The sequence below is a fragment of the Cyprinodon variegatus genome, unplaced genomic scaffold, assembly GCF_000732505.1.
Source record: "Cyprinodon variegatus isolate N-32 unplaced genomic scaffold, C_variegatus-1.0 Scaffold107, whole genome shotgun sequence".
Classification (NCBI taxonomy): Eukaryota; Metazoa; Chordata; class Actinopteri; order Cyprinodontiformes; family Cyprinodontidae; genus Cyprinodon; species Cyprinodon variegatus.
Window position 1 is genome coordinate 1,460,636 of NW_015150560.1, and position 13,425 is coordinate 1,474,060.

Sequence of the window (13,425 nt, forward strand, 5' to 3'; positions counted from 1 at the left end):
CCATGGAAGTGATTGGAACACCTGATTCCAATAATTTGGATGGGTGAGCAAATACTTTTGGCAATATAGTGTATAAAGGGAGCTTTAGTTACTAACAAACTGAGCAAAAACAAAACAAAACACCAGCAGAAAACATAAATCTTTCATATAATCTTTTTATTCAACCAGAATGAGTTAAAAATAAATACTGTTCACCTTTAACATAAAATAGTATGTTCAATCATCATGTCTTTTAGCAATCATAGGGACTGACAGCCTCAATGAGCCCGGTTAGCTTTGAAGGTGAGTGCTGAAACCCAGGGCATGGAAAGTTAACCGAAAGGAAAAAGTGGAATAAACAGAGGTCCAAACATCAGGAATAACTGTTGCCTCAGGAGGATTAATAAGCAATTTAATCCATGATTTAGGGCAAAGTCACAAAGTGTGGACAGAGTTTAAAGAATCACCACTGATGGACCTGTGCAGGACATGAGCTACAGCCGTTCTGTCCCTGTTAATACCCCTCCTTAACCAGACACGATCCACACAGGAAGCATTCAGAACATTTCTGAACTAACATACCCCTCAGCTAACAAGCTCTGTATAAAGGTTAAACCATTTTCCCTCAGGACTTTCTCCCTGACTACACGATCATAAAGAGGCAGTGTAGAATTGAATGAAAACTTTCCAGACCCAACATTGTAGACAAGCTTCATGCTACTGTTTAAGTAAACTGAGCCTCTTTTAATACCTAAGCATCGCTGCACCTTGATAACCTCTATGCCATGATAAAAAGGAGACCCATGCTGTACAATACATAGATTTATCATTTATTCAGCTGGCTTCCACTTGGTCTGATATAATCTTCTGAACAGAATATGAGCTGCGGACCATATTAAATATAATCTTATAAAATGAGTTTGCATTTAAGCAGTGGATTTGCAATGACTCTTAATATTATGCAAGTTTCACTTTCTTTTTTTTTTTCTTTTTTTTTCTTATTTTATTTATGCATTTTCAGAGTTAAACGGACAAGACAAAAAAGAGAAAAAAATAAAATAAAATACAGCAAAACAAGTACAACAAAAACAAAAAGAAAACAAGACAAAACAGTGTCAGCAAACTGAAGAACTGATAAGAGAATAATTATATTATTATTATATTAATAGAGCATATTAAAGCACGAGGCAGAGTCAGAGAGGACAACAAATAATTCTGCAGACATTGTATCAAGCGGATCAACATAAAACATGGGATATCAATAAAAAAATTTTTTTTTAAATAAAAAGAGTACAATAAAGGATGACAGTATTGAGATAATAAATAATGAAAAAAAGAATTAAAAAAAGAAAAGAGGTCCAGAAAAGAGTAATTTTAACCCATTATTTTGAATATGTCTATTAAAAGGACCCCACACATCTAGAAACTTATCATGATTGTCTGACAAACAGTATCGAATTTCTTCAAGACAGGACACCATATCATTGAACCATTTTTTTAAAGCATGGAGGTGTAGAGGATTTCTATTCCCTCAGAATAACCCGTTTTGCAACCACCAAACCAAACATTAGAGCCTGCTGCAGAGACATGTGAAGAGTAACCGAGAATTTAGAGCAACCCAGAATTGTCAAATGGTTTTCCGGATATAGAGCTTTGCCATAAGCGTTACTATAAAATTTGAATATTCTGTACTAAAAGTCCATAAGCGTAGGGCAAGAGCAAAACATATGACCTAAAGTCCCATTATCTGATTTACATTTGTCACATATAGGAGAGACATTAGGAAATAGCTTATTAAGTTTGGTTTTAGAAAAGTGCAAACGATGGATAACCTTTAATTAAATAAGTTGCAATCTGGAGTTAATGGAACAGGTTTTGATCCTTGACAGACTCAAATTCCACATCTCATCTGAAATTTCGACTAGTGTATCAGAAGCCCAGGCCTCTTTTATACGATTGGTAGAAGGAGATGAACTGAAAAGATTAACAAAGTGAGAGATTAGCTTTCTAGAAGTGGGGGGCTTTTTTATAAGCTCGAAGAAGCTATGTTGCACTGATATGGTCTCAAAGTGAGGGAAATTTTGTCTGACAAAATTGCGAACTTGCAGGTACCTGAAAAAGTGGCTAGAAGGAAGACCAAATTTGGACTGGAGTTGCGTGAAGGAAGCAAAGCTGTTATCGATGTATAAATCCTTGACAACAGCTATGCCTCTATATAACCAGTGCTTGAAAACTACATCCAAATTCCCTGGCTTAAATGCTGCATTCTGAAAGATGGGGGCATAAATGGAGAAATCAGAGAGATTCAGAACAGTCTTTATCTGCTTCAGAATCCTAAATGAATTTTTTAAGATGAAATTATCCTTTAGCAACTGAAAGGGGAAAGAGAAATTGGAGAACACTACAGCTGAAAAAGTTTCACTGCCTTAAAGTTAAATTGACATTGAAGTGCATCTTTATTCATACAAACCTTCATGTGTGCACACTAAGGATAAATATGCAGGTATGGATATAGTGACCATTGATCCACTCAAAAGAGGAAATGTGGAACAAAATGTCAAATAAGGAGGTTGGATCTCTTTGATTTCCAATTTCACAAAATGGAAAACATTCACTCAACAAATTCAGGAAAACAAATAATTTTTTCTTTCTTCACTGTTTTGACAGGATGGAGAGAAAACAACCTTCAAAAACACATCACTTAGAGAACAACATACCTTTTTGTGTTTTGTATTCAAATATCTCAGCATCTTGTCCCGGATTGAAGTGCCTGAAGTAAGTGCAATTTTCCTCTGTGAAAAGAGAAGAAAACAGATTTCAAATATCTGAACGATGTGATAGCTCTGAGGTACGTTCACAGAAAGAAGTGTAAGTGTGAAGCATTTATTTAGAAGTTGATGAAAAAAATGTATTGCTTTGCCTTTTGGATAAAAAGATTTTAAAGAGATCCTCCTGTTTAAAACAAGTTAGAACTGAAGGCATAAAACATTTCTTCAAAATAAGGAGTTTGAAAATTAATATATTTGACAAAACGACACTAAAACAAATTTAAACATACTAGCATCTTGCTAGTATGTTTAAATTTAACCCAGCAATGTATCCAAACTCAGTAATCATTCTTACTTTGAAAATACCAGTTTTTAAATTTTTTTATGATACATGTAGCTTCATTTCCCCCCAATCAATGTCTTCCTCCTCTTGTGCACCACTGGACCTTTTCACTCTACCTTTTAAGCCTTGTCTCCCATCTTTTTCACACCATTATCTGAGCTCCTGCTGCTGAACACCTTGTGAATGCCATGCTTCCAATGGAACACTTCACACTGTCTGATCTGTCACATTTATGCTCTAAAAGCATCTTAAAACCTACACCCTCTAGATAGTATTAAGACTAAATTGGTTGCCACTCTGAATTTTCTGCTTTGTGCGGTTTGACTCACAGAGTAACTGCTTTTGCCACCCAGATCACTATTAGATTTTTTTTCTTACAGAAGAGGTGTTAGACCTTTGGGATTTGTTTGAATGAAGCAGATTTGCTTTATGTGCTTGTGCAGTGATTTGTGGGGTGGAGGAAATGTTCCTTCACAAGGACTATAAAACATTGAATCCAGTTTCAAAACAGATTGGAATTAATGTCAAAACTTTAACATATTTTACATTTATCGCACAAAAGTAGGCAATGAGAGCTATAAGGGACTTATCAGCCTTATACTGTGTATATGGGCTTCATACAGAATGTCTCAAATCAAATAATATTAGCTTTAAATAACATATTTACCAGCATTGAAAGTATTAATCTCAAGGTTGAAAAGGAACCAGAACTCACACTAAGAAGTTAAATCTGGAAATATGCAAGACAAGTCTTAATTTTACAAGGTAATGAGCTCTTCATTCCCTGTGCTTTGAAATGATCCATTTGTTAAAATGTTCTCAAATGTGCCAGGTTCCTGAAATGAAGCAAAAAAACAGAGTTTACTCTAAGAGGCCCAAACAATCTTATTTGTAAAGAAAAAAGTCAGCTTTTTGATGTTTACTAAAGGCTGCCTTTAAAACGTAGGGCTTTCAGTGTCACGTAACACACTGTGTGGGTCTGCATACAAATAAAGATGTTTTTATGAATAAGGACAGGGACTGGCCATAAAGAGAGAGAAAACAGATATGTAGTTACTAAGCAACAAGCCCCACTGTTTTCACTGTTGATGCCACATAAGAGGTGCAATAGAGGCTTTTCAATGAGTTATACCTCTGAGTCAAACCTGACAGAGAAATGAAAGGCAGGGAAACAGCTTCCAAATTTGTTTTATTATTTTTCTGTCATAAAAAGGTTATAAAAGTTGCCATTTTCTATGTTTATGGTGGTTGAACAGAACATTTACTTTCTGATTTCTTTTCCAGCTAGCAATATGACAAACTTTGCCGGTTAAATTGATTTTCTTTACCCCCACATTTTACAAAACAGAAAAACAGAACTAAAATAGGTAAATGTACTGATTGAAAAAATAAAAAGAACAGTGGAACCACAAACTGTAACTCCAAGTTCTGTAAAACCGTGTTGTCCAGTTGGAAGCGCTGCTGATTGTCAATCAGTTTTACTTGATTACTGCGAATGAAATACACAACAGGTGAAGGCAATTACGAAGACCTCCCCATAAAAGAGATATTCTCCAGGTGGTCATCACAGACAATTTCCTCGTGGCTGATTTTTGTAGGCACCTTCACCCTTAGAGATGGCATTAGGCATTGTCTACAATCTTCAGAAGTTGTTCAAGAAGTGCAGCTCATCCAAGATGGCACATTACTGCGGGGTGTAGAACGAAAGAGTGCTATTTCTGTCAGAGGATGGAGGAGATTCTAAACCAGTCAGCATATTTACAGACATTAAGCAAACTCTAGAAACTAAACGACTCAGCAATAGGATGGACCTCTTGCTTTGTGTAACGAGAAACAGGAGAATTACTACCAGAGGCCTCCAAAATAAACTTCTCGCAGGTGACTAATGTGCATGTTTCTGCTCAAACTGTCAACAACACCCTCCATGAGAGTGGTGTGAGGGCCGGATGTCCAGGAGCGCGGCTTTTGCTTACAGCCCAGCAGTGATTACGGCCAGTGTTTTGCAAGAGGGTTTAGCATAATCACAGTTGGCGCTCTGTGCTTCTTACAGATGAGAAAAGGTTCAGACTGAGCCCATGAGATGGACGTGAAATGCTGCTTTCAACATTCTCCAGCATGACTGGATTGGAAGTCAGTCAGTAATGTTGTGAGGAGGAATTTCTTGCATAACTCAAGGTGTTAGCCAGAGATACTTTGACTGTCATCAGGTACCAGAGATCCTAAAACCATCTGCTAATGCAGGATTCCTTCACATGCATGACAATGCTAGGCCTTATGTAGCTGAAGGGTTTCAGCAGTTTGTGCATTAATGTCAAGAACTGAATCTAATCAAGCAGACCTGGGGCATCACTTTTCATTGCTCTACAGGAGTGAAGATTCAGGTCTGGGATTCCCCGCCTCATTTGTGAGAATGCCCAGGTGTTGTAGGGAGGGCAGACAGACACGTACTACTGAGCCTAATTTTGACTTGTATTTAGGAATTTCCACTGAGGTTGGATCAACCTGTCATGTAACTCCCGCCTCTTATTTTGAATTTGATTTTAAATCCAGAACTCTGTGTAAAAATAACAATTTACTTCATTTTTATCTTTTGCTCTCAACCCATTCCAGAATGTGATAAATAAAGATGTACAGCAATAATTTTATAATAATAATAATTTTATTCAGAGGGATATAGGATGTTTTATTTTAGTGTTCCCTCTATCGTTTGGAGCAGCAGCTCCAGATATGATCAAGGTTCTTTAAGAAGAGTCTTTCCTCACATAAAACCTTTAGTAGGTTATCTAGATTCTATGATTTTGCTAAAATGGAGACTTTACGTTGTCAATGGAGTGGCTTTTTAAAAATAATGAACTGATTTCTCAGAATGTTTAATAATTAGTGACCTTTAAAACTGTTGGTGTACCTTAATGCTTGCATAGAAACCAGCAATATTGTGACAAAGAACTTAACTAAAATAAGTGCGGTAGTGATCTTTTTCCTTATCAACATTTTACAACGCTAAACAAAATCTACTTCCAATTGCATAATTTCTCTGCACCATCTACTAAGCATGTCACCTGGTTTCAAATCCAAAAGGATCATTCCGACATCTAAACCCTTAAAAAATAGTTCACAGCTACTATCTGTGGCCAGAAAAAAGCACATTATTCTTCTTTACAGATTTATTTTAGCTACATAGATGAGCCTAAGACCTCCTCCTCCTTGTGAGGATGCAATCATCTATGAAGACCTTGGTCTTGTCAGATACCTTCTCCATGTCCATAGTGGATTCTTAGAACAAGTGTAGGGGAGGTTTTTGCTGTTTTCCTTGCCAACTTTCATCAAATTTTTACAGGTAAAATCCTTTTTATTATCTTAATACGCAAACAATTTTTAATGCTAATATTTAGTTAAGCTGCTATCCTACAGCAGCCAGAATGATCCAGTATTTTTACATAAGGGACATACAAGAGTAGATAGATCTAATAATAGGCCATAAATGACATTGTCCACAGACTATGAGATGGTCCCATGTAAGGTGACAGTAATGATTTAATGTAGGACAATTATAATCCTTAAAATACCATAATTTGCACACAACTTTACATTTTGGTGAGTGACACAAAAATATCTTAAGAATTCAAATAAAAGGCTAATTATTAAAGAATCTGGTGAGCCATTTTATCTTTGCAGAGAAACATTCAAATGTTCATATCTTCTTCTATTCTTTTTCAGTTTTGACATATAAGACATCACTGGAAAGTTCTGCGCTCTTTCAGGATCTGTAAATCACTCAAAATGGTTCCAGGTAGACTTCCTTGTTGTGCCATTGCCTGTCACTTGTATGTCATAGATGGGTACAGATATAAATTATAAGACTAAAATAACCAATCAGACTAAAAATGTGTAAACATGCCATTCAGAATACAATGATAGCATGATGAAACTTATAGTTAGAGTGGCTCAGGTTATACAGAGCTATCTCTTTAGTTATGCTGCTATAGACTTAGACTGCTGGAGGACATAGGGACCCTTTTTCATTATTCTGCTTCATTCTATCTCTATTCTCCCATTCTGCAAAATTTTTATTTGACTGGGGTTCCTAAATGTTTTGCCCTTTGTGGGAAGATTTTCCAGTCATGAGATAATTTTTTGGATGGGGCCAAGTTACAGCTTCATTTTGTGTCCTGCGTCGTGTAGTCCACAGGAGTTAACGAGGGGTGATCAGCCTTTCCCAGCCACCTCCAGATCAGAAATTGTAAGGTCGGGAAAAAATCTAACATGGTTGAAAATCAGTTGGCCTTTATGTTGGGTTTGTGGGCAAATCCTGCTGTTAAAACACGACACTTAATCTGATACTTAATCTGATGAGCTATTTATTGCGACTCCTTATGTCTATATATCAGTTGGCCTTTATGTTGGGTTTGTGGGCAAATCCTGCTGTTAAAACAGAGCTACGAGCCGATTGACCAAAGCCTCAAGTACTGTGCATGTGCAAACAAGGGAGTTCTTCTTCCAGATTGACGAGTCCGACCAGCACCATTCTCGGCGCTGAGTCCGATGTGTGGTTTTTGGACGTGCAGTGTGAGCAGGTAGATCACATTAGAGCGTCGGGCTGTACAGTGTAAGAACAAACATCATGAGCTGGGAACTTTAAACCCTGCAGTTACTAGGTACAGTTTGAGCTTCAGCTACATGCAACGATTGGAAATATCGTACAGTGTATGCCCAGAATTAGATAAAAAACCTTAAACCAATCTGACTGTAAGAATTGGCGATATATTAGTAAAGTAAATTGAATTAAATGTAGCCAGCGGAAAGCAGAAATATGTATCAATACCTCAGTGTGCAAATTATACACCAGGTTAGTTTGCCTCATTAGAATAACACAGTCCTGACAAGCATTTACATGCATGCCGATCAGAATTTGCATTGGCAAAAACTACCACTTTCACTCAGATTACAATTTTATTCCGATCCAGCAGAATCTGATTTCTGATTCTGATATTTTGACTGACATGTTTACACGACACTTAATCTGATACTTAATCTGATCAGCTGTTTATTGCGACTCCTTATGTCTATATAAGCATAGCAACTGAGACTCACCTCTGACCTAAATAAGGCAGTCAGCTGCTTTTGCCAATATGAGCTCTATTTTCTAAGCCCAAGTGAGTCTCACACAAAAGACACTATATGATCCAAAATTCAGTGGTACAGATCCATAGTACAGTACATATCCAGTCTTTAAAAAAATCCCTATAGGGCCCAACTGAAACTCCATCTATGATTATCTGTTGGCCCCTCAGTAAAATCCTCACTCTGTGTCACTTTTATTATTGGCTGTTGTCCTGCTGGCTGCCCTGACACATTAAGCAACATATCTCTTGTTCTAAATAGGGAAATCTGTCATGTCTGCAAGGATCAGGTGAGGACATTAGCTTAACAAGATCTTGGTACACTGTCATGTTTCTAGACTTTCTTTTTTGGATGTGTGCTGTCAGTTAACTCTGTCAGAAGAAGTTTTAGGTCTAATCATCCAAGATCTGTAACTGTTTTACAACTTTAGTAGTTGCAGTCAGTTCATGTCTGGCATGGCAGATGAAGGATATGGTTACTTACACCTCAGCACCCCATGCGTGTCTGTCTATATGTAAAACACATTGCTAGCATGCTGTCTTCATATTTTATAGTTTGGTTGTGCACTTAAGTGCTTTTAAGATACCAAGATACCATTGGGCCTCCTGACTTTTTTGTTTAACTGTGCAGCCTATCCCAGGACAGTGTGATGTAGTTTGAGTTGGCATGTGGCCTGCAAGGAGACAAGCTGCTGCAGGCAGGTCTTAAGGGAGGGGTTTGGTGGAACCACAGGTCTTACACTCCGCCATGAGGCCCTGTCCCTCAAAGAAACGATGGGCGTGTGCATGAACACTTGACCCCCAGGGCTCTGACCCAGCACAGCTGAGTATTTACATAGCTTATTTTTGAACCAACAGCAGTGCTTGCTGCATGCAATGTAAAATGCATTGCACGCCTTCTGTTTATTTTCATACTTGCAGCACATGGAGAGTGCAAATGTATTGGCTTAAAAGTTTTCAGATATGTGAAAAAATTTTTTTATATACAAGGTATATCTAACATGCAGGATTCAGTATTATTTTAACTAGAGACCCTAACAGAACAGATATTTCATTTCTCTAAATAAAGGAATCGCACCAGCAACAGCAGGAATAAGTCTTAGTTTATCCCTCCATCCTCTCACTATCTGTACTCTGTCAGCATTCTCCTAAACAAAGCCAATCCATACTTTCCAGTTGTGACTCACTGCTGCGGATCTCCCTGCCAAATGTTTGAGTCCTGTTTTTAATCAGATGTTGACACCTGTCTAAAGGCATGGGTCCAAGATTAACAGCGAAACTCCTCACCACAGCCAGCCAAATCCACCAAGTAAAATGGCATTTTGCACATGCTCTGACTAAGAAAATAAAATAAAATAAAAACTTCTTTATTCTCATGTGACTTTAAATTTTGTATTGCTGTTTATCTATATGTCATATTCCAGTCTTAATAGAAACCATCCTTACATTTCCATTTCTACCACTAAAGACTTTCAGGTCTCCAGATTATTTCTGCTGTTCAGCTTGATTTTAGGATTTAGTCTCAGAGAAATTTAATTTAGCCTTAATAAGGTTTCACTGCCGAAACAACAAGCTGGTCTCTCTCCTGTTACGTTCATATGAAAGCCATTTGCTTTGGTTACATATATTAAACTAAACAAAGAATTAGAAAGGTTAATCATAGCTGTTGATAAAGCAGTAAAGAGGAGTATCATTTCCAAATTCTACGATTAATATTGTTTTTATTTTGTTTCTCGTACAGGGGAGACTTGGGACAGTTGTAAAAACTCTTTTCTCCAATCATTAAAGATGCTGTCTTAAAGACATTGGTACTAAACATGGTTTAAATTTAAAAAACATTTTTTTTTGTTTTTCCATGTGTGTTTATATCACACTGTCCTTACCGTTTGTAGATGAATGAACAGTTGGTTCGATTGAATCATTGTTTACTGTACTTTAAAGTTATAGGGGTAGCATAAGCTAAAGTTTTTGTGTCTGGCTTGCACATTTAAGCTTGTGCCATAATTGCCAACTTGGAAATGTTTGCAACAAGAGCTGCAACTGTCCCCAAACTGGAGACTTCTCATAATTCAGGTGTGGCTGCAACGCTGGATGTGCAGATAAAGATTGCACAGCTGGAGGTGAACAGCAGCAACTGTAAATAGCAAGAGGGGGGCAATTAGATTTATTTCGATATAGATATATGTTTTTTAAAATATGCTCAGATGTTCTCCAATTAATCACATTTCCTGAATAACTTTATTTACACGTTTTCCTTCTGAATTAATGTTTTCAATCTGAAGAGATCATCGCATGTCTGGGTGGGTCAAGTCATTGAGAAAATTCTGCATGTCTGCATCAGTGAGCCCCGCCTCAGGCAGCTCATCTGTTCCTGCAGGAGACCTGCAGCGCAAATAGAGGGCAAGCTTCCCAACAGACACCAGCCATCAGCAAAGAATTAGCTTATTTCTGTGAGTAGTCGGGATTAATGTATGTCCAGCCATTAATTGATAGGCTGACTTCAAAAGCTCAGCAGCTGCTTGACTTATAGTCTGAGTGCTGTTCATATAATGGTCAGTCAGACAGCTGAATACAAGCTGTTTTAAAAACATCTGCTGATAAGTTAAAGAAGCAATCAATTGGACTTTGCTTCCAAGTTTGAAGAAGTTTCGCTTCCCATCCAGGAAGCTCCTTCAGTTCAAAATGTCAGGAATAGCGTTGAGTTTGAGGCTTTATACAGTAGCTCAACAAAGCCTTGTTTTTGTTTAGAAAAGATGCAAATTCAAACAGACAAACGGGTCCACAACTTTGGAATGGGGGTTGTTGGCGTCTTTTGTTAGCCTGCAATACCCCATACCTCTCTATGTCTCTGAAAGGGTTGTCTTTTACCTATACAAAAATTTCAAACCTCTATATTTTTTCAAAGCGTCTTCAAACAAAATAAGTTTCAATCTCACCCTCAAGCTATGTTTAGCAGAATTCTGTTGCTGATGGTAGAACTGAAACAACTAGTGCTGCTACCTATAAATATCACATTACTACAGGTTTTCCTGATCACTTGAAGATTATTTTCTTTTTCACACTGAAACATTTTTCTGACAAACAAACAAATCTTGGGAGAAGAAAACCTTGACATAAGTAAATACAATAAGCGATCATTTTTTATTTTACTACCCAAACCAATCTTGACATATTAGTCCCATCTTGATAAATCATAAATTAACTGTGATGTTGCTAAGCTTTGTTTTTTTTTTTTTTTTTTTTAAATATTGTTTGCTGTGGATATCTCTCCTTTATTCATAAATACAATTTTGTAAAACTGCACATGCTTATTGAGGTTAATGTCCTTCCACCATTCTTGCAGTTTGTTGACGTTTTGTGCAAACTTTTTTCTCACAAATGCTGTTCCACATTAGATTCATCCTTTAGCCTAATTAACCTGCAACATTAATAATGTGACCAATTAAGACAAATAATGCAAACATATGAAGTCACACATTTTTTTTTTTTTTTTGGAGGGGGGGGCTTCTCACCAGAGAGATTTTTTAATGATTTTCAATCATCAGTGGTTCTCTATTTAGATATTTTACAGCTTTTAAGATATTTTACTGGTTACTTTACACAGTCAAATCAATCGAATAACCTAGACAGATTTGTTAAAAGCTTTTGATCTAAGGAAACCTGGCTGTCTGCAGGTGTTATTATCTGTGCAGAATGAACTCCTCCTGGATGAGCACGTAGTGACAGCGGACACTTGCTTGCATTTCCACACTCCTAAAAACAGTTTGAACATTATGCAAGTTGAACACATGAACTGCTACAGAATCCTTCACCATTAATTTTAGACAGTCACGTGACTGCTTTTATCACTTGCAAACATCAAAAGTTAAAGAATGTTTTGCCAGGGTTTTTTCTTACCTCCAGGAAGGCTGATTGGTCCACAGCCATGACCCTCCTCGAAGCTTGCCTGGGTGATGTAGATGTGCTTCTTACACAATCTCCACAGGCCAAAGTGGGCCGCCTCACAGGTTTCATTGAACCTCTCCACTGGTGGGCTGAGCACTGCCCAGTAGTCCGTTACCACTGCTGTGAACATGCAAGCCATGCCCACCAGCAGCACGAAGATGGCGATCTTTATCTTGGTACGCTTGTGCATGTTTCCAATTTCTGTCGAATTAAAATATCTGTAAAAATCAAAAGTGGACTGACTGATCTGAAACCCAGAGGCTTCTCCTCACAGCACACCCTGTCTGTTTCCTTTCCACACAGGACTAATGTCTCCTCTCCCACTGCCACGAATCTTTGCTTCTGGTCCGAAAGGAAGGGGCCAGACTCCTCTGTCCTACTTTCATGCCCCTCTTTCCCCACACACTATGAGCAGCCGCTCTACTGACGGGCTGCAAGTTCAGATAGTCAGCTGTTAAGGCAGATCACAGAAGTTGATGACCAAACTGTCTGCTATGGTGAGGAATGGGAGTGTTCTTCAGGGTTTAAATGCTATAAATGACCAGTGAGTCAGGTTGTCAGGCTCTGTGCTTATCCAATTACGGTATCACTGTGCTAAAATCAGTAAGGGGCAATTATAAATGCATAATCATAGCTGTTTTTTGATGCATGTTAAATTTCAAAGTTTTTGCTTTAGGAGAGTACTGGATAGTTTCTCTCTTGCAGTTTACTTTCCATATCATGATATTGAATCTCACCTCAGTGCAGTTATATGGATCTGTCTATAAACTATTTATAAAAAGAGAGTAGCTGTGTTTAAAATGCGCAGCAGCTAGATTCTGCCTGAAAACACATTTACTTTATGGAATAAAAAATATTATCTGCCAGTTTTTTAACGCCAATTCACTTTGAAATTAAAATTAATCATTGAGTTAAACACTATGTCGATAGTGTTTACATAAGCCAGTTCATGTGACCCTTGTCTTCCATAGACTGACCGAGGGCAACAAGTTAAAGATCAAATAAATTAAGAAAATTTTTTTTTTTTTAAACAAAACTGCCCTGCCCTGCCCTATCCTATCCAATCCTGTCCTTTCATGTCTTGTCCTGTCCTGTCCTGCAATGTCCTGTCTTGTCTTATCCTGTCCTATCCTGTCCTGCCATATGCTGTTCTGTCCTATCATCTCCTGTCCTGTCTTATTTTGTGCTTTCCTGTCCTATGCTGTCATGTCTTGTCCTGTCATGTTCAGTTCTCTCCTATCCTATCCTATCCTATCCTATCCTATCCTAT

General features: G+C 37.6%; 1 protein-coding gene across 1 annotated transcript in view; it reads right to left on the bottom strand.

Moving 5' to 3' along the window:
* Positions 1–12,627, bottom strand: part of LOC107084716 (voltage-dependent calcium channel gamma-1 subunit-like) — a 22,978-nt gene extending 10,351 nt beyond the window's left edge. The window contains exons 1-2 of the mRNA XM_015374674.1: positions 12,108–12,627; positions 2,697–2,771 (exon numbers count right to left, since the gene is read on the bottom strand). Of these exons, the coding sequence (XP_015230160.1) occupies positions 2,697–2,771; positions 12,108–12,345 (313 nt within the window). The 5' untranslated portion in view covers positions 12,346–12,627. The remainder of the gene's footprint in view (positions 1–2,696; positions 2,772–12,107) is intronic.
* Positions 12,628–13,425: the final 798 nt, after the last annotated feature.